Source organism: Ruditapes philippinarum, unplaced genomic scaffold (genome assembly GCF_026571515.1).
Source record: "Ruditapes philippinarum isolate M1 unplaced genomic scaffold, ASM2657151v2 ctg4124_1_1_1_1, whole genome shotgun sequence".
Classification (NCBI taxonomy): domain Eukaryota; kingdom Metazoa; phylum Mollusca; class Bivalvia; order Venerida; family Veneridae; genus Ruditapes; species Ruditapes philippinarum.
Window position 1 is genome coordinate 25,309 of NW_026860450.1, and position 20,307 is coordinate 45,615.

Sequence of the window (20,307 nt, forward strand, 5' to 3'; positions counted from 1 at the left end):
TATGCGCATCACGTCTTGGTATTGATGGTTCCAATAAAGTTTCGTTGAATTCCTGCAAATGGTTGCAGAAAATAGCGCAGAAACGATTATTGCTCTATATGCATTTGCATAACTAAGGAAGGGTCATAACTCTGTGTTGAAAGGTCTGACCAGAGCAAGGCGATGATATGCGCACCTCGTCTTAGTATTAAAGGTTCCAATACAGTTTCGATGAATTCCTATTAGTTGTTGCAGAGAAATAGCACAAAAATGATTTTTGCTCTATATGCATACTGCATAACTTATCAAGGGCCATGTTGAAGGATCTGACCGGAGCAACTCGTCTTCGAATAGAAGGTTCCAATGCAGTTTCGTTGAATTCCTGCTAGTTGTTGCAGAGAAATAGCACAAAAACGATTATTGCTTTAATTGCACACTGCATAACTGACCAAGGGTCATAACTCTGTGTTGAAAGGTCTGTCAGGTACAAGGCTACGATATGCGCATCTCGTTTTGGTATTGATGTCTCCCATAAATTTTGTTGAATTCCAGCAAGTAGTTGCAGAGAAATAGTACGGAAACGATTATTGGTACATGTATATATGCATACTACATAATTAATCAAGGGCAATAACTCTGTGTTAAAGGGTCTGATGGAAGCAATACGATGATATGTGCATCTTCTATAGATTCGTTCAATTCCAGCCAGTAGTTGCAGAGAACTAGTGTGGAAACGAAATTCGGATGGACGGATGGACGGACCAACTAAAGAAATGGTACTTATGTGACTTTTCATTTGATCTTTTTGGCCATTTTAGTCACACAAGGCCTAAAAAGACTTCTCAGATCCCTTTTTGAAAGAATCATAATACATGTATTTATTTATTGGCTGACTAATGCTAAATACAATAACAGAAATTGCACCTGATATTTTCAAAGTCTAATAATATCAAAACTACTCAGTAAAAGTATTTTATAAGATCAACCAATACACTTTTGAAAAGATGAACTTTGAAAACATCCCCACATTCTGGTAAAAGGGATTTTTTAATGAACCAAGTAGGAAATAGTCAAATAAGTGTTTAAAATTGGCATGGCAGAGTGACATTTGTATATGAACTTCAAACGTTTTGAGTAGAAATAATCATTTTCCTTGTGTGATTTATTAGCTGAATGCTATTTTTTTTCTTCACAATAGTCAGTCGGAAAACAATTTTCTTAAGGATGATATTATGTATTATTTAGAGTTTCCTCATTTCTGAAAAAGAGCCTGTTGTTGTCTTTTAAGCCATATATCTGACCAACGTTGTCTATTTTTCAGTTGCTTAAAGTGTCTATTAAAAAGGTGGTCATATCTTAATTCTAAAAATTTCCAAGCAGTTCAGTTATACATTCGTGAAAGTAACCGATTTCTCACAAAATATTTCGACCTGTCCGTATGTATCTTTTCAAACTTCTTGGACAATTGCTAGTTTCGCTATAAATTAATACGCAGCGTAAATCTTGGAATTGTTCTTTCATTCCAAATTTGTTTAAAAGAAAATAAACTGCATTATTTCAAACAATATAAATACTGTCATAATTTAACTACATAGTACAAATAGATCAGAAGTCATTTTTAAGCTTTCGGCTCTTCGTGTATCTATTTATTGTAAATGCATAGGGTACTTAACATATTGTATCCATTGTTTGAAATAAACTATGTTTAAACTATTAACTAGATCAGGTTTCTTTTTATATTTTGGCTTTCAATTTGTATTTTAGCATTCAACCATATCTTAAATCGGTTATTTTACTATATTGGAAAATTAAACTGTAGATTTATACGGGTATTGTTAAAACTTAAATTAACAATTCAATTAATAAATATCTGATTTATCACTAGTATTGATCACAAAGTGCATTGTAAGCCTTCGGTTGTTCATTATGAACATTTAAATAATTTTCATGAATATTCTATATTATGTTTTTGTACAACTAGTATGTATCGTATAATGCGTTTATCGGTTATCTTCAGAATGTAAGCGGTATCAGCACAACAACTAGGAATGTAGGACAGTGATTGATAAGTTTGTAAACATAACATTGATTCTTGTCTCTTGTTTAGTACTTTCAAAAGTGAAATTTATATTGTGTTCTGATCTGTAGTCTTGAATATAAATATGGAGGAGTTTTGTAGTGATGTAATTGAAAGGGTCTGTTTGAATCATGAAAAAGCAGAAGTAAAAGATATAAGAAATGGACTGGAACAATTTATAAATAATTTTGATGATTTTATGACCGCATATATGGTTTCCATACTTTAACATTAAGCCTGCATCAATTTTGTCGTTCTTTAGGGATTCAGTTTTTCTCTGTTTTGTAGAAATGTGGAAACACGAATTGAATTCCATGACAAAGATACAGAAAAATGGTTGCAGAAAATAGCGCAGACACGATTATTGCTCTTTATACATTTGCATAACTAATCAAGGGCCATAACTCTGTGTTGAACGGTCTGACCTGAGCAAGGAAGCGATATGCGAATATCTGTTATTATCTTGGTATTAAAGGTTCCAACATATGCCAGTTGTTGCAGAGAAATAGCACGGACACGATAAATGCTCTAAATGCATACTGCATAGTTGATCAAGGGCCATAACTCGGTGATGAAGGGTTTAACCGGGGCAAGGCAACAAAATGCCCATCTCATCTTGGTATCGATGGTTCTCAAAAATGTTCATTGAATTCATGCCACTGGTTGCTGCAGAGAAATAGCAGAGAAATAGCACGGAAACGATTATTGCTCTTTATGCATACTGCATAACTAATCAAGGGCCATAACCCTATTTTGAAGGGTCTGACCGAAGCATTACGATGATATGTGCATCTCGTCTTCGTATTGATTGTTCCCCTAGTTTCGTTAAATTCCAGCCAGTAGTTGCAGAGACGAAATTTGGACGGACGGATGGACGGACGTACTTACGAAATGGTACTTATTTGACTTTTTATTCGATCTTTTTAGCCATTTCTAGTCACACAAGGCCTAAACAAGATTGCATTTGAGAAAAATGCTATGCCACCGCATTAATACAAAACTAAAAAGTAGTGTAGGAACAAATTTTTTTTGTTTCTATACAACTGAAGACTGTCATAATGCATAGATACCTGACCTATCTAATTCTTAAAAGATCAGAGTAGGAATATATCAATGCACTTGAGTCTAGTGAATTTGGTGGTGAAGGTCATATTTCACACAGTCTAAATTGAATGACTACATCAAAGGACAACACAGTAAGACACTTTGTCAAACTCTAGGTCAGCTGATATCAAAGTTCACTTTACATCTTTATCTGTGCACATGGTTCAAATTTCATAGCTGTACATCAAAGGACAAGAAAGAAGGTCACATCATCAAAATCTAGGTCGCCTGATATCAAAGTTCAATTTAAAACTGTGTACATGATCAAAATTTCATTGCTGAACATCAAAGTTCAAGAAAGTAGGTCACTGTCCCCTTGGGCAAGGTAAAAGTTTGACCCAAGGGTTTAATTCAAAACAATCTTGGTACAGGTCCACCAAAAAACATTTAAAGTCAAATATCTAAGCTGTAGCTTTCTTTCATTCAGAAAACATGTGTTTTATTTTCTGTTTTTACTATATGTATATAATGAGAATCACTGCCCCCGGCAGGGCCAATTTTGACCCCAGGGGAAAAATTTGAACAACTTTGGTAGAGGACCTATAGATGATATTATATAGCAAACATCAAAGCCTATGCCTTGTACCTTCAGACAAAAATATTTTTTTCTACTATATGTACATAATGAAAATCAATGACTTCCGGGGCGGAGCCAATTTTGACCCCAGGGCTATAATTTGAACAATCTTGGTAGAGGTTCACTTCGCACAGTATCATGCCATATATTTAACCTCTAGCCTTTGTCAATTCAGAGAAGAAGATTTTTCAAGTTTTTACTTGATACATATAAGGTAAACTATCGCCTCTGGGACAGGGCAATTTTAACACTAGGGGCATAATTAAAAGAAATTTAGCAGAGGACCCATGAATGATAATGTATACCAAATATAAAAGCTCTAAGCCTTGCACCTTCAGACAAGAAGATTTTTAATTCTTTACTATATGTACATGGTGAAAATAAATGACCCCTGGGGGTGGGACCAATTTTGACCCCAGGGCTATAATTTGTATAATCTTGCTAGAAATTCACTACACAATGTTTCATGCAAAATATCTTAACTCTAGCCTTTGTAAATTAAGAGAAGATGATTTTTTAAGTTTTTACTACATACATATAAGGAAAATCTATGGCCCCCGGGGCGGGGCTAATATTGACACTAAAGGCAAAATTTTAACAACTTTGGTAGAGTACCTATAGATAATATCATTTAAAAAATATAAAAGCTCTAAGCCTCGTACCTTCAGACAATTAGATTTTGATCTTTTTACTATATGTATATAGTGAAAATCAATGACCCCCGGGGAGGGGGCAATTTTGACCCTAGGGCTATAATTTAAACAATCTTGCTAGATGTTCACTGCACAATGTTTCATGCAAAATGTCTAACCTCTAGCATTTGTCAATTGCTAGGAGCAATTATTTAAAAGTTTTTACTATAAGTTTTTACTATATACTTATAAGAAAAACTAATGACCCCGGGTTGGAGCCGATTTTGACCCCAGGGCTATAATTTGAACAATCTTTGTAGAAATCTACCAGACGATGCCTTATGCAAAATATCTAAGCTGTAGGCCTTTTGGGTCTTTACTAGAAGGTATTTTAATTTTTGATATATGTACATATAGTGAAAATCAATGACCCCCGGGCCGGGGCCGATTTTGAACCCAGGGCTATATAATTTGAACAATCTTGGTAGAGGTCTACCAGACAATGCTTTATGCAAAATATCTAAGCTCCAGGCCTTTTGAGTCTTTACTAGAAGGTATTTTAAGTTTTTACTATATGTGCATATAGTGAAAATCAATGACCCCGGGCCGGGGCCGATTTTGAACCCAGGGCTATATTATTTGAACAATTTTGGTAGAGGTCTACCAGACAATGCCTTATGCAAAATATCTAAGCTCTAGGCCTTTTGGGTCTTTTCAAGTAGATTTTTTTTAAATTTATTCCTATAATTCCTTTTGGTTGCCATGGCAACCAGATTTCTGCATGGAATGAAATTCTTTGAACAACTTTTGATGCCCTTCACCCAAAGATCAATCCTGCCAAGTTTATGTAAATACATGTAACTTCTAAGAGGTTAATTTATTGTTCTATTCTGGTCAGTATTAAATTGTTGTTTTGTACCATTCCTCTGTAAATGGTAAAATATTGTACAATGTTTGTAACACGTTTATCCCTTTTCATATGTAATTAAAAGTATATTGGCTATATGTATGCCCATGCTATTTTATGCGTAATGAAGATATGTTATGTTTTGTTATGTTATATTGGAAAATCAATGGACAGGTACGCTTTTATACGTGGCAACTATTCAATTAAAATATCTTATTTATCACAAGTATTGGTCGCTAGGTATGATCATAAAGTGAACTTTAAGAATTCGGTTGTTTATTTTATATCATTATTAACATTTAAATATTTTTTATGAATATTTTATATGATGTTTTTGTAAAACTAGTGTGTATCTTGTAATGCGTTTATCGTTTATTTTCAGAATGTAAGCGGTATTAGCACAACAACTAGGAATGTAGGACAGTGAAATGTTACGTTTGTAAACATTAACTCAACATTGATTCTTGTCTCTTGTGTAGTACTTTCAAAAGTGAGATGAATATTATGTACTGATCTATTGTCTTGTTTAAAATTCAAATATGGAGGAATTTTGTAGTGATGTTATTGAAAAGGTATGTTTAAATCATGAAATGGCAGAAGTAGAAGATGTAACAAATGGAGTGGAACAATTAGTAAACCGTTTTGTTGGTCTTATGATGGCAAAGTTTCCAGACTTTAATATTAAACGTGTGACACCTTGCGGAAGTATGGCTGAGAAAACAAGAATCAAAGGAAATGAAGAATTAGAGTATGATTTCATTATTGAAATGGAATCCTGGCCAAGATGTGGTGAGCTAAAATTTCAAAGATCCTGTGAAGGATCAATGCAACCTCTTTATAAGGTATCAACTGATGACTATGTTTGCTTAAGCAGTAACGTGATTACCGCATTCCGTGACAATTTGCGGAAATCAGTAAAAAAGAGTTGCCAAAAAAATTTTTGTCCGTCACTAACAAACCAATATCAAGCAAATAACAAAATAGCTAACGGGTGTCAAAGCTGTAGTGTATATATGACTACTGGTTGCCTCAGAGTTATGTTAAATAATGTGCATGCAAACAAAATTCTTTTCATTTTTGAACCGAAGTACCAGGCAAGCTTTATTCCTTCTTCATTATCCTCCACTCAAATCGAATATTATAGTGACAATATTCGTAATGTCTATGTAGACATCCATCCAGTTTTGATTTTTTCTCAAGAACAATTGCGGAAACATAATTCGGAGAAAAGAGATGTTTTATCAAAAGTGGAAAGCAATTGCTATCTTTTTCCAAACATTTCATCAGACTTTCAACCAAGTTGTGACGGGAGGAGTGGATGCTGGAGAATATCTCACTATGACATAGAGGTACAGATGCTGCAACAAACATGTCAGCTGCATAGGAATATGTATATGATCCTTAAATTTATAAAAGAAAAATTATTTAACTTCTCAAACTTGCGTGATGGCTTACGCCGGAAGCTTAACATAACTTCTTATGAAATTAAAACCGCTGTACTTCATCATATTAAAAACTGTAATTTGCCTCGACCTGACCTTGGAATGTGTCTCTTAAGCACTATAAAACTGTTATCTGCATGTTTTCAAGATGAATTACTTCCGAACATAGGCTCTGGATTTAACATATTCCTTTTTGAAACAAATCATAGATATATCAGTAGTAGAAAGAAAGGCTGCAAAATAATAGGATATATATTTGAAGTTCTTCATGAATTACTCAGTACAGGTTTAAAAACAGGGACAGCAGGAGTTTTGACGGATATAGAATCAATACAATCAGAAGTTACTAGAGCATTCGGATATACAATAAACATTTATGAGATAGAAACTCATCATGTTCAAGCATGCAAAAACTTTTTGAGTGAATATGTTCACAGAAGAATCAGTAGAACCGCTAAGTCCCTCGTATATGAATTTACGATGAAGATGTAAAGGTATAATAGATTGTCTCGATTACTCGACCAAAACTCACAAATGAATATATTAAAGGAGGATATGACAAGAAAGGTCGAAGATGAAATGAAGCAACTCAGTGAATATGAACAATACTTTAGGTCACCGGCATGCGAAATTATTAATTATAGACAACAGGAACTAAAAGGATGTTATATCTAAACTTCTAAACACACTTCATATGTGTATAAATCTTATATGTATGGAGAAAATATCAAAGAAAAAAAATTAAATATTTCTTATCATATTTCTTTTCACGAACACAGTAGATGTTTTTATATTTTAAGATTTATTTGTTGAATATAACATTATCTCTCATAAACAGTCTCGATAAAACAAAAGTCTACTATTGAGAATAACTTACATGTCCCAATGACACAATTTGGGTGTTTAAACATGGTCACATTGCCACAATGATGAAACACTAAATACATCATCATGCAGAATTATTTTATAACAGTGTTTAAATTCATTAAATCACTTCCTTTGAGAAGGTAACCAGACAGACAAACAAATAAAATGCTTACGACAGAACATTTCTTGAGTATTTCTTTTTTTCAAAAGTACACAACAATTTCGTACCTGATTACTCATTTGACCTTTTTTATTCAAAATTAATCTTTTTTCTCCCTCATTTGTAAAAAAAGAAAATACTAACACTCCTTATATTGTTTTCAATGAATTATTCCTTATAATATTCAGTTATACACAAACCACTGCCCCAAGTATCTTAATGGCTCGTACAAATCAAGGACTACCAGAGACAAATAATGCTAGGTTACCTTTTCATTCGAGAACAAAAACCTCTAACACTCACCTTATTTTTAGTGAGAACACCTTTTATCATTAACTTTGCTGATGACATCAATTGTAGAGACTGCTCAGAAGTTTTAGCCACACTGCTAGCTGAGACATAACCTTTAAAAACAAAACAAAAAACAACACACTTGACACTTAAACACCAACCAACGTTTCCATTTTATAAATTTTTATCAATGTAAATTAAGCAATGAGGAAATACTAAATTGTATTGGTAAAAGTATTACAGCATAATTTGAAAGCTTGGTGTGAAAAAATAAACAAACTCAAAAGATCAAAGAAGAAGATATAACTATTTTGAATGAACCCCTAATTAATACATCCTGTTAACTTTCTGTGGCTATTTCAGTTATGAATAGATACACAGATCTTTGTTAAATGACTGGCATTTTGCCAACTGTTAGTTAGAAGGTAGTTTCAAAGTGAAAGAAAATATTTAGAGAAAATAGAACATATATGTTTAGCTTTGCTGTAAAATAGTCTTTCACATAAGGTTTTGTAGGGATGTGGCACTGAAGTAATCTAGCCAAGAATGGACAGAGCCTGTCACAAGATGACATACTATATGTTTATGTCTGCCACAAAATTATAATTAAGTCATAATCAAACAGTTCTATTCTGTTTAGAATATCAATAGACATGGTCGTTTAACTGAGGTACTTTTCAATGTATAATTTAGCTTTGTCTGAAATATGTTTTGAATGAAGAACTCAGTATAACATGTAAACTCTCTTTAGTTATTTCACCTATGAAATACAGAGATCTTTGTTAAATTACTTGCGTTTAGCCAACAGCTAGTTAGAAGGCAGTTTCAAAATGAAAGAAAATAGAGAAAGCAGATCATATATGTTTGGCTTCGCTGAAGATCATTTCTTTCGAAGAAAAACACACACACACCTCCAATGACCAAGAAGGAGATATAACTGTTTTGAACGAAGCCCTCCATATAACATGTTAACTTTCATCAGCTATTTCACCTATGAAATAAAAAGATCTTTGTAAAATGACTTGAAGGCAGTTTCAGAATGAAGGAAATATTTAAAGAAAGCAAAGCATATTTGTAAATAATTTCATTCACAGAAGGTTTTGTAGGGATGTGGCATAATCATTTAATTAAACTAGCCAGGAATGGACAGAGCCTGTCACATGGAGACATACTATATGTTTATGTCTGCCGCAAATTTATATTCATGGCATAATCAAACAGTTCCAATCTGTTTAGAATTTATCCTGTCACTTGTATCAATTTCGGCCCGATAACAAGGTGCTGTATATTTTTACTGATCTACGACACTTGATCACATGGTATGCATGGTTTGCCGGACTACTTTTCAAGAAAAAATATAATTATTATTATATTTGGTGGTTAAATTTATTTTCGCCTCAGAGTTTCCAATAGAAACGTTCGTTAAATCTTCTGTGTGTAGAATAACGAATTTTGGAAACGTTGATAAAACTTTGTTTGTTTATTTTATTTCACTCTATAATTTTTCAAGCGAAATAACACGGTGCATATCCATATCGGTACCCTCTTTGCGAAATCTGCTGAAACGGTACCCTCTTTGAACATGCACAGGTCATTCTCTGCTAAAAACAAACCAGCAATGGATACCAATCCAGTAAAATTTCATTGTAATAAGGAAAGGGGGTATGTCACGTAGAAAAGATGTATACCACGGAACACTAGGATATTTTATTTATGTGCTGATTTGTCATGTGCCCGATTTTCATGTACTGCAACTTCACAATAAGCTACAAAAAATCGACATGTCTTGCTTCGCCCATCACCTCGACATATTTTTCGGGCTGAAATGAACCTGTTGCTTGATTATATATGCGTCATACATATTTAATATGTTCATATACATATCATCTTCGGACAAATGGCATAATGTGGCAAATCCTATGTTTGCTTATATGGTAGGCATACTGTGTTTAATTATCATATTCTTGTTTCCTTGTAAAGAGGATATATTAAGCAGTAATAAAGTGTTTATTATATGAACTTTGAATAAATATTATTGAATTTACTGTTTAAATTACAGGTATTTCTGGATCATCCCTTGTATTCTTGTATTCTGGTTATTGGTAGCTGATTACGTATTGTTTCAGTTATCACAGAACAGTATGTGTTATTTTAAGATGTAATTTTCCTAAAAGGCTTCTTGTTAAAATGTTTTAGGTGTATTTATTTGATCAAAGTTGCTGATATGACACAATTTTATTTTTTAAGGTTTTAATCTAAAATTATAAAAATATTAAATACCAACTGGTTAAAGTGTTTGGAAGTAACGTAAAGATTAAGTCACATATTGAGTTTAAAAATGTCACCTTTCAATTTTAAGCATTTCTAATGCCCATCCGTGCATGTATTCAAAAATATTTGTACTGATATGTTACATGTATTTGCTTAAAGTTTGATTTTAAAAGTGATAAAATTATTCTATAGTCAACTTAGGTGTGCATTCCGAAAGAAATACAAATATATCCGTATTTCGCTGTGAATTAATCTTATACACGTAATACACTTTTTCAAATTCACACAGGTGCTATTGTATGCATAAAAGTTTTTCTTTTAAATTATGGATCAACTGTGCATGTTTAACCTGAACTCATACACATCGCCAATCATGAACCATAACTAGAAATCACGTTTGTTTATGTTTGTTTATTGATAAATTTTTCATGTCACCTTTTCATGTATAAATGTCTTCTATGTCTATTAAAAAATGAAAATAATTTCATATATATTGAATTATGCATACATCGCTCTATTTCCTCCATGTTTAATATTCACTTAAACTAGTAAAAGATAATGTGTGATATTTGTGTAATATATGTAAAAATATTACAAATATAAGCAAACTTACTCATTTAGTGTACATATAGTTTAGTACTGGATTTTTTTTATTTTCAAAATCAAGCATACATCAATGAAGACTGCCTCAAAGCGGTACCCCTGAAATAATACATTATATATGTAAAACAATTTAAAAAACTATTAAAAAATACAAAAAAAACCAACCTTGAATACACATGATTTAACAATAAAACATGATTAAAGTATTCAGAATTTATTTAATGTAATTCGTCAGAATTAAAGTGATAATGGCGTTCCATAGTTTAAAAAATACTTTCGAAATTAACTTGTTATAAATACACACTTGTATGCCGTTTTAGAATGTTTACTAAGACAGGAATTAATCAGAGTTGTAATTTAGATGAGTTAAACTATTTTCCGTGAATATTATAATACAGAATGCTTGAAACCCCTGTTGACCTTCAATGGATAAAGAACTGGTAAAACAAGTAATAATTTTCAACAAATACTCATATTAAAGTTACGACCCCACATTAATTATTCCTATTATGATCTGTAATATTTTAAGGAAAATATACCAACCCACTTTACAGTGTACTTTACTGAATTTAATTTGTTTACACTTATGTTGTTGTTGTTGTTGTCACCATTATGCATACGCTTTTCTGAGTATTGTAGACGCTTTGTTCGCCTATGGAAGACCGTTGTCGTCAGAAAAAAATCACAAAAAAATAACGCGATAAAAACCCGTTTTTTTCTATGTTGCGCAACTTAGATTTTGCTAGACTTTTGATATGATTCATGTTATTCCATATACTTTCTATACCAGGTAAAATATTTTCTCTTGCAATTTGTTTGAGGTCGATTTACAGACTGACTGGACTAATAAATAAAACATCCTAGTGTTCCGTGGTATACATCTTTTCTACGTGACATACCTCCTTTCCTTATTACAATGAAATTTTACTGGATTGGTATCCATCGCTGGTTTGTTTTTGGCAGAGAATGACCTGTGCATGTTCAGAGAGGGTACCGTTTCAGCAGATTTCGCAAAGAGGGTACCGATATGGATATGCACTGTTAATAAGAAAATATTAAAAGTGAATAAATGTAAAACTTAACTTGTTTGCGACATTAGAATAGCGTACTTGATTTGATTGTTTTGCACGTGCTGTTTGGCGCTACATTGTGACGTCACGTAAACAATACTTTAAACGTCTGTACAGAGTTAACGACTGAATAAAAGATATTGGTGTTCGAATTCATTTTCTTAGTTAGACCATTTTTTTTCATTCTAGATAGTTTTCACAACAAAATTCGACAAAACATTGTTTTTATTTATCACATTTTTCAAACAAAATGGCGCCCTCAATGTGAAAATACACAGGGAGATAATAAGAACGGCGAGTGCATTGTTGTAGAATAATGCACGCTTCGGGCCTTCTTTGTTTATATAGAAACATTTCCGATAGTGTGATTAAAGGTAGTTTGACTAATAAAATTCTTAAAGAAAAACCTTCGGCTCACCCAATAAATTCCTCCGCCTCGCCAGATAAAATTTCTCCATCCACGGCACCAACCTATTATTCTCTATATCAATAGACATGGTCATTTCACTGAGGTTCTTTACAATGTATATTTTAGCTTAGCTTGAAATATTTCTATTTACGTTGATAGTTATTTAATTCAGTGTGCAATATTTAATTATTTGAATATCCAGTTTGCTATTTAGAATTCTTACTTCACTGGCTTTATGTTTAAAAATATATAACATATTCAAGAGTTATAAATATAAAATTCATAAAGATAAGAGTTGACATACTGTCAGCAAGTTGTAGAGACTGCTGGGCTACAGTATGACACTGATCTATATCTTTCTCCCAGTTTGATGTCTGCATCACACATCTTTGTGCCTTTCGAAGGTACTGTAACATCTGAAATAATGTAGTCATGATAGTATTGCACACAATTCTATACCTTAGGATAAATAAATGTTGGTACAGGAAAGCAAAAGCATTACAGAAAAGCAAAAATGCTTTCCTGACGTAAAAAAATAAAGTACCATCTGAAATTTCTATCAAAAATGTATTTTTATTTCTTTGTTTATCCAGTAGTTATGTTGATTACAATGTAGTAAGTTTTTGGTCATATCTCAGTAGATGGTCAAACCAGCCAGCTTTCCTGGATAACTTATTTACAATCTTCAATTTCTCCGAAAGTGACCGACTACTAATCAAATATGATTTCTATATAAATCAGTGGCGTGAGACAAAAACTACCACAAGACTCAATGTCAAAAATCACATGTCACAGAAATTTCGCATTACACAGGCTTGAAATCTTTAGCAGACTCTAAATAACAAATCCTTCCTATTGAGGTAAGCTTGCAGACTTTTATTTATTATTTTATTGATAAAGATAGTAATGTCATTGACTGATGATGAATATTATATATGGTAATACTACACACCTTACCTTGATCATCAGTACACAATATATATATAATTAGCCAGATAGAACTCTATAAAACACAAATGCATACAAAATTCTGTCAATAAATAAGTTTATTAAACTTCATTCATTAAGAAAATAGGGAAATACAGAATCTCTAAAGAAAGCCCAACACGACAAAATTGAAAATGTTGCAGGCTCGGTTTGATTGAGCCTGTTTATGGACGGTACTGGAAAGTTGACTTGAACGTCAAGGTCATATTTCAATAAATCAAAAAGTTACTCTTGTCCAAAGTTTTAAGTGATAACATAAATAGTTTTATGCCACTTACCTTGCGAACAAAACCAGGATTTATTTGTTTACAAAGGGTTATAATAAATTCAAAATCCATTTCAGAACTGTAAGGTAGTAACCATCAACTATGATCCCTAAGGCATGTGTGAAGTTTCAAAGGTAAATATCAACTTAATTTAAAGTAAATGATGTAAAGATAAACTTTATTCAAAGATTTCAAAGTTTAAAGGGTCCATAATTCATTTAAAATCAAATTTATTTTCAGTCAGAACATGTTTTAGGTCTAGGAGTCACGTATTAAATTTCAAGTGAACACCTTCCGCAGTTTTGAAGATTGACCTTTCAAGGTTTTACAAAGTATAAGATAAAACAGCTCGTATATTGAAGGTGATCCAAAAATAAGTGGCATGCTTATATTTCTCCCCGTAGACTGGCGCATATCCAAAAGAAATTGATGCAGAAAAAAATGCTTACGGCTTTTTTATTTTTCGAATCGAGCATTTTTGTCTCATGCACTTAACCTATTATCTAAACATTACGGCACAGATGTTTTGCTTTTCTAAACAATTTAAACAAATATGGATTTCTGAGGCAAAGTGTGCCTTTAAGTTAAATATCAATGCTAGGCAGTCAGGTTCGGATTGTACTTTTTTTCGCAAAACATATTTCAGTATTATTAATAATCAAATAAGAATACGTTGTATTTTTCTTGTACATATTTTAAGTGTTGTGTAATTTTCTATTAAATTTTCATTTCTCGTTTTTCTTTTGTTTTCAATCTAGCCAAATCTAGCAAGTTGGTGCAACATGATACTGAATACTAAACGGAATGCATACAATTCAAGTAAAGTCAAGTTGTCACGAAATACTCGTGCAATATACAAGTTCTATGACTCATACATAATTCATACTACACAGGATAACAAAACATTATTACCGGTATAATTGAATTATTACATATTAAAACAAACCCACCTTTATATTCTACTTCATTTGCATCTAATGTATAATATAAAAAATCAAAACCTGATGGACACACGTTTAATTGAAGAAAGTTTGAGAAATGGGTATTTAAGTTAGCCTGAATATGTCTGTGTATAGAAGGGAACAGCGTAATAAATAAATAAATCTGACACTAAGGGCACTTACTATTTCTGTCAAACTACTGGACAAATGTTCAGTTGAGTGCTTTTGGAAAATAGATATTTGAAGTTTGTTTGGTTATTGTAAGAGTAGGATCGTAACGATAGCAACATTTTCCCGCACACAGAAATCTCAAATATCTTGTACTGGAATGTTCTATTTTTTCCAGTAAGACCTCTTGGGCCAATTGTTGATAAGAAATATGGTTAAACTTTAAAGTTACTAGTCTACAAAATTCTCGGATATCTGATACTAAGGATACTACATTTACAGGGGAAAAGATTAATGAACTAATTCTTTATAATGTTTCTACATGTATTGTATTTTTGGAAAGAAATAGAGGATAAGAGATTGTTCAAATGTAAAAGAAGGGGAATGAAGGTTAAGTTAAGCTTGATGTTGAGAATAGTTTTTGAGAAAATAAAATGTTTCTTGAAATATATATTTTGGATAATTTAAGAATTAGCTTGAGATTGTTAGTTTGTATTTTACTATTTCTGCAGTCATTTTTATTATTATCATTTTATTATAAGTTGATATCTAATCAAAAGGTAAAGAAATCCCAAGAAAAAATTATATTTGAATATTTAAAAATTACATTATAATTCAAATATTTAATACATTAGATTTCTTCTATCAAACCTTGTATCTATAGATTTAATTTAATAATAGTAATTAGGAAATGTTAATAATGTATATATTGTAATAATTGGCATTATTGTAATTATTAAATATGTAATTTATGAATTTTCTAATGTATAATATTTCTCTTTATTATTTGTGTTATAATCATTTCATTTTGTTATAGGTTTCTAAAAGATAAAACTTATTGAGAGTTTATCTTCACATAACCCCACCACTACATAACATAACTACATAATAATTTTCATGAATATTTTATATTTTGGTTTTGTACAACTAGTGTTTATCTTATAAAGCGTTTATCGTTTATTTTCAGATAACAACAAGGAATGTAGGACAGTGAAATGATAAATTTTTAAACATAAACACGACGTTGATTCTTGACCTTCAAAAGTGAAATGAATATTATGTTCTGATTTGAGCTGTCGGTTGTCTATTTTATGCAATAATTAACAATTCAATTATTTTCATGAATAGCTCATTTTATGTTTTTGTATAGCTATTGTGAAATGATGAGTTTATTTACAAAACCCACAATCTTTTGAGCGCGGGGTGATTTCCGGTTTAGAAAAATAAGGAGGTGTACACAACGAAAGTCTACAGAAGTAAAAGACAAATTGCTGTTAACTTTATACGCTCTGCTGTGTTCCTTCATGGTAAGAATGATAAAATATTGCTTTAGTATGAACAAGAATTAAACAACTTCCTCAAACTGCAGAAAAATATCGAGATTTTAACGTATATATTTTGTTGTTTGTGTAAACAAGTGGGTGGGATAAATAAACATACTGGTTTGCAGCTAAACCTTATGTTAATTTGTTTGTGTTATCATTGAAATAGACTCAAACACTATTAAACAGTTTAATGTCACTTTTCAATCTTTGTATTAGTTTATTGCCAGTGCATATTATGAACTTTCAGGCTAGATGGTAAAAGTACCCTGCTTAGCCCCGAGAAGTATATTTGACACTTAAATTGAACATCATAAACTAAGGGTATCTGAAAATTCTGATATTATTCTCGTTATTTTGGACAAAATTTGAAACTCAGATCTTTTTTTTACGTACAAAATGTAAAATAAACTGTTCGTTGAAAAATGTAATGAGATCTGAATTCAAGAAGTAATGTTAAACAAAACGTAATTATCTCAGCAATTAAACAGAAAGTTAAACTACCCTTTACATTTTAGTTTAGAACTACGTAAAATGACAAAAACTATCCTTTACATTTAGTTTTAGAATGCCAATGAGATTCCCAGATTTCATTTTGTCATTCTAAAATGACAAATGACAACTCTTCTTATATTCAGTTCTTCTCTGTAAATTTTACAGGTCATATTGAAAACAGACCGGCCTTCGGCCAGAAAAAGAGCATTACAAAACCATGGGATTATTTTCCCTACATTTTATGCTAGTACAAAATGGAATTTAGCTAAACATTGGCCTAAGCTGTGTCTATATTTTGCAGACTGATACAGCAATTTAAAAATGATTTGTATTCTTTTTCAGGTATGTCAATGATTTGATAATACAGAGAAATGAAGTCAAAGAAAATAAGCGATAGTAATACCTTACAACCAAGTAAAACATACAGTTTCAAAGAAATAAAGTTTCTGTCAGCAAATAAACTTAAAGAGTTGTGTTTGGAATTTAATGTTGACAATACATTACCAAAGAATGCAAAAAGCATATGTTTCTGTGTCATTCATAGGAATATTGATTTTGTGTAGTACTTTTAAAATTGTAATGAACATTATGTTCTGATATGTAGTCAAGTCTAAAATTCAAATATGGAGGAGTTTTGTAGTGATGTTATTGAAAAGGTCTGTTTGAATCATGAAAAGGCAGAAGTAGAAGATGTTACAAATGGACTGGAACAATTAATTAATCGTTTTGTTGGTCTTATGATCGCAATGTTTCCAGACTTTAATATTAAACGTGTGACACCTTGCGGAAGTATGGCTGAGAAAACAAGAATCAAAGGAAATGAAGCATTAGAGTATGATTTCATTATTGAAATGGAATCCTGGCCAAGATGTGGCGAGCTAAAATTTCAAAGATCCTGTGAAGGATCAATGCAACCTCTTTATAAGGTATCAACTGATTACTATGTTTGTTTAAGTACTGACGTTATTACCACATTCCGTCACAATTTGTGTAAATCAGTTAAAAAGAATTGCAAAAATTCGTTTTGTCCGTCACTAAGAAACCAATATCAAGACAGTAACAAAATAGCTAACGGATGTCAAAGCTGTAGTGTATATATGACTACTGGTTGCCTCAGACTTGAGTTATCTGAAATGCATGGAAACAAAATTCATTTCGTTTTTGAACCGAAATATCACGAAAGTGTGATTCATTCTTCATTATCCTCCACTCAAATCGAATATCATAGTGATAATATTCGTGATGTCTGTGTAGACATCCATCCAGTTTTGATTGTTGCTCCAGAACGATTGCTGGAACACAATTCGGAGGAAAGAGATGTTTTATCAAAAGTGGAAAGCAACTGCTATCTTTTTCCAAACAATACATTTAATTTAGAATTTAAACCAAGCTGTGACGGGAGGAGTGGGTGCTGGAGAATATCTCACTATGACATAGAGGTACAGATGCTGCAACAAACATGTCAGCTACATAGGAACATGTATATGATCCTAAAATTCATAAAGGAAAAGTTATTTAACTTCTCTTACTTGCGTGACCGCTTACAGCGAAAACTTAAAGTAACTTCTTATGAAATTAAAACCGCTGTACTTCATCATATTAAAAACTGTACCTTGCCTAAACCTGACCTTGGAAGGTGTCTCTTAAGCACTATAAAACTATTATCTGCATGTTTTCAAGATGAATTACTTCCGAACATAGGCTCTGGATTTAACATATTCCTTTTTGAAACAAATCATAGATATATCAGTAGTAGAAAGAAAGGCTGCAAAATAATAGGATATATATTTGAAGTTCTTCATGAATTATTCACTACAGGTTTAAATACAGGGACAGCGGGAGTTTTGTCGGATTTAGAATCAATACAATCAGAAGTTACTAGAGCATTCGGATATACAATGATAATTCATGAGATAGAAACTCATCATGTTCAAGCATGCAAAAAATTTTTGAGTGAATATGTTCACAAAAGAATCGGTAGAACCGCTGAGTCCCTCGTCTATGAATTTACAATGAAGAAGCAACGGTATGATAGATTGTCTCGATTACTCAAACAAAACTCACAAATGAATATATTAAATGAGGATATGAAAAGAAAGGTCGAAGATGGAATGAAACAACTTAGTGAATATGAAAACTACCGGTTCACGTCATACCAAAATTATAGACTACAAGTACTAAAAGGATGTTATATCTAAACTTCTAAACACACTTCATATGTCTACAAATCTTATATATACGGACAAAATATCAATGATGAAGAATTGAAATATTTTTATCAAATTTCTTTACACGAACACAGTAGATGTTTCTCAATTTAACATAAATGTGTTAAATATTACATAATCTCTAAAACAGTCTTCATAAAACAAAACTGTACAATTGAGAATGACAATTTTATACTAAATGGTCTGGGCATTGAAGTTTTAGATCAATTTTCCTATACACTATAGTACTAACATATAAGGTAAAGGTAAATGTTTTAATTTATAGTTTTATTCTATGTACAATAAAATAAGAGGCTCACAGGGCTTGTGAGCAAAACATTTTTTTGGTCCCAGATGTAAATTTATAATTACTTTTGTCAGGGTCATAATTTAAATAACTTTTATAGAAAACTTCATGATAAAACCTCCGCTACTAAACCATCCGATTTAAGTGACGATTATTTAAATGTATTTTCCTATGCAAAATCTAAAGTAAAGTAAGTCACTAAGTGACCATGGGAAAGAACCAGTTATGATCCTGCAGGAATGATTTGCATCAGATATTTGCAGAGGACCAGATGATACTTCTTCTTATCAAATAAGTTAGCTATATAGAACAGTTCTTCTGGAGAAGTTTAAATGGTTTTAAACATGCAGAAATTGATCCTTTGACTCCCAAGGGTCAAGATAACTGTTTGTTTGTTGTTATTTTACGGTTTATTAATCAGACAGCAATTATCTTTTATGCATAAAGTGAATAGGTCTATAATGGAAGGTCTGTTGTATATTAAATAATCATGTTGATAGTATTAAGTATCATACATCACAGCAAACCTAGAAAGAACAAGATATGTTTGTAAAACATGTATCCCCCTAATCGGGCAGCCATTTATCATGTGAATCAAAGGTTATTATGCATGACTTCTAACCCAGTGGAACAAGCAATTAATAAGGGTTATCTAGTATCTACTGGTCATGACTAGTCACAAGGTAAATAATTATTGTGGACCCCCTAGGTTGTGTGCAGCAATTAAAAGATATTAAAAATCTTACAAAATAATACTATACATAAATTTTTTATGAATCACATAGGCCTCATTTCATTAATGACAGCCAAGTTGTTATATACATTAAGATCTTCAAATGTGTTATACCAAAAGACATAAAAATATCAACCAAGGCAACTTGAAGTTGTTGAGTTGACATTGACACCTTGACCCAAAAATCAATAGGGGTCATCTACTGGTCAATGACCATCATACCATGTTTGAGGTTCCCTTTAGGCCTAAGGGTTCCTTTAGTTATTGATCGGAAACCGTTTTTACCTACAAGTCATGTGAAACCTTGACCTTTTGACCCTTGACCCCAAAAATCAATAGGGGTCATCTGCTGGTCATGACCAAATCATCATACCAAGTTTGAAAGTAACTGGGCCTAAGCCTTTTTAAGTTATTGATTCGGAAACCGTTTTTTACCTAAAAGGTCAATGTGACCTTGGACCTTTGACCCCAAAATCAATAGAGGTCATAATG

General features: G+C 32.0%; 2 protein-coding genes across 3 annotated transcripts in view; one reads left to right on the forward strand and one right to left on the reverse strand.

Annotated features, from left to right (window-relative positions):
• Positions 1-20,307, reverse strand: part of LOC132760102 (tetratricopeptide repeat protein 27-like) — a 58,858-nt gene that overhangs the window by 17,105 nt on the left and 21,446 nt on the right. The gene's annotated exons all lie outside the window — the stretch shown is intronic.
• Positions 15,520-19,650, forward strand: LOC132760101 (uncharacterized). Of its 2 annotated transcripts, XM_060751999.1 has the most exons (3): positions 15,520-16,058; positions 16,324-16,397; positions 16,911-19,650. In XM_060751999.1, exon 3 carries the CDS (start codon positions 17,192-17,194, stop codon positions 18,764-18,766), a length of 1,575 nt encoding a protein of 524 aa, XP_060607982.1. In that variant the 5' UTR covers positions 15,520-16,058; positions 16,324-16,397; positions 16,911-17,191; the 3' UTR covers positions 18,767-19,650. The 2 variants fall into 2 exon arrangements, with proteins under 2 accessions (XP_060607982.1, XP_060607981.1); XM_060751998.1 differs by lacking the exon at positions 16,324-16,397.

Excerpts from the sequence above, each read along its gene's own strand:
- LOC132760101 (XM_060751999.1), top strand. The coding sequence starts at position 17,192 with ATGGAGGAGTTTTGTAGTGATGTTATTGAAAAGGTCTGTTTGAATCAT.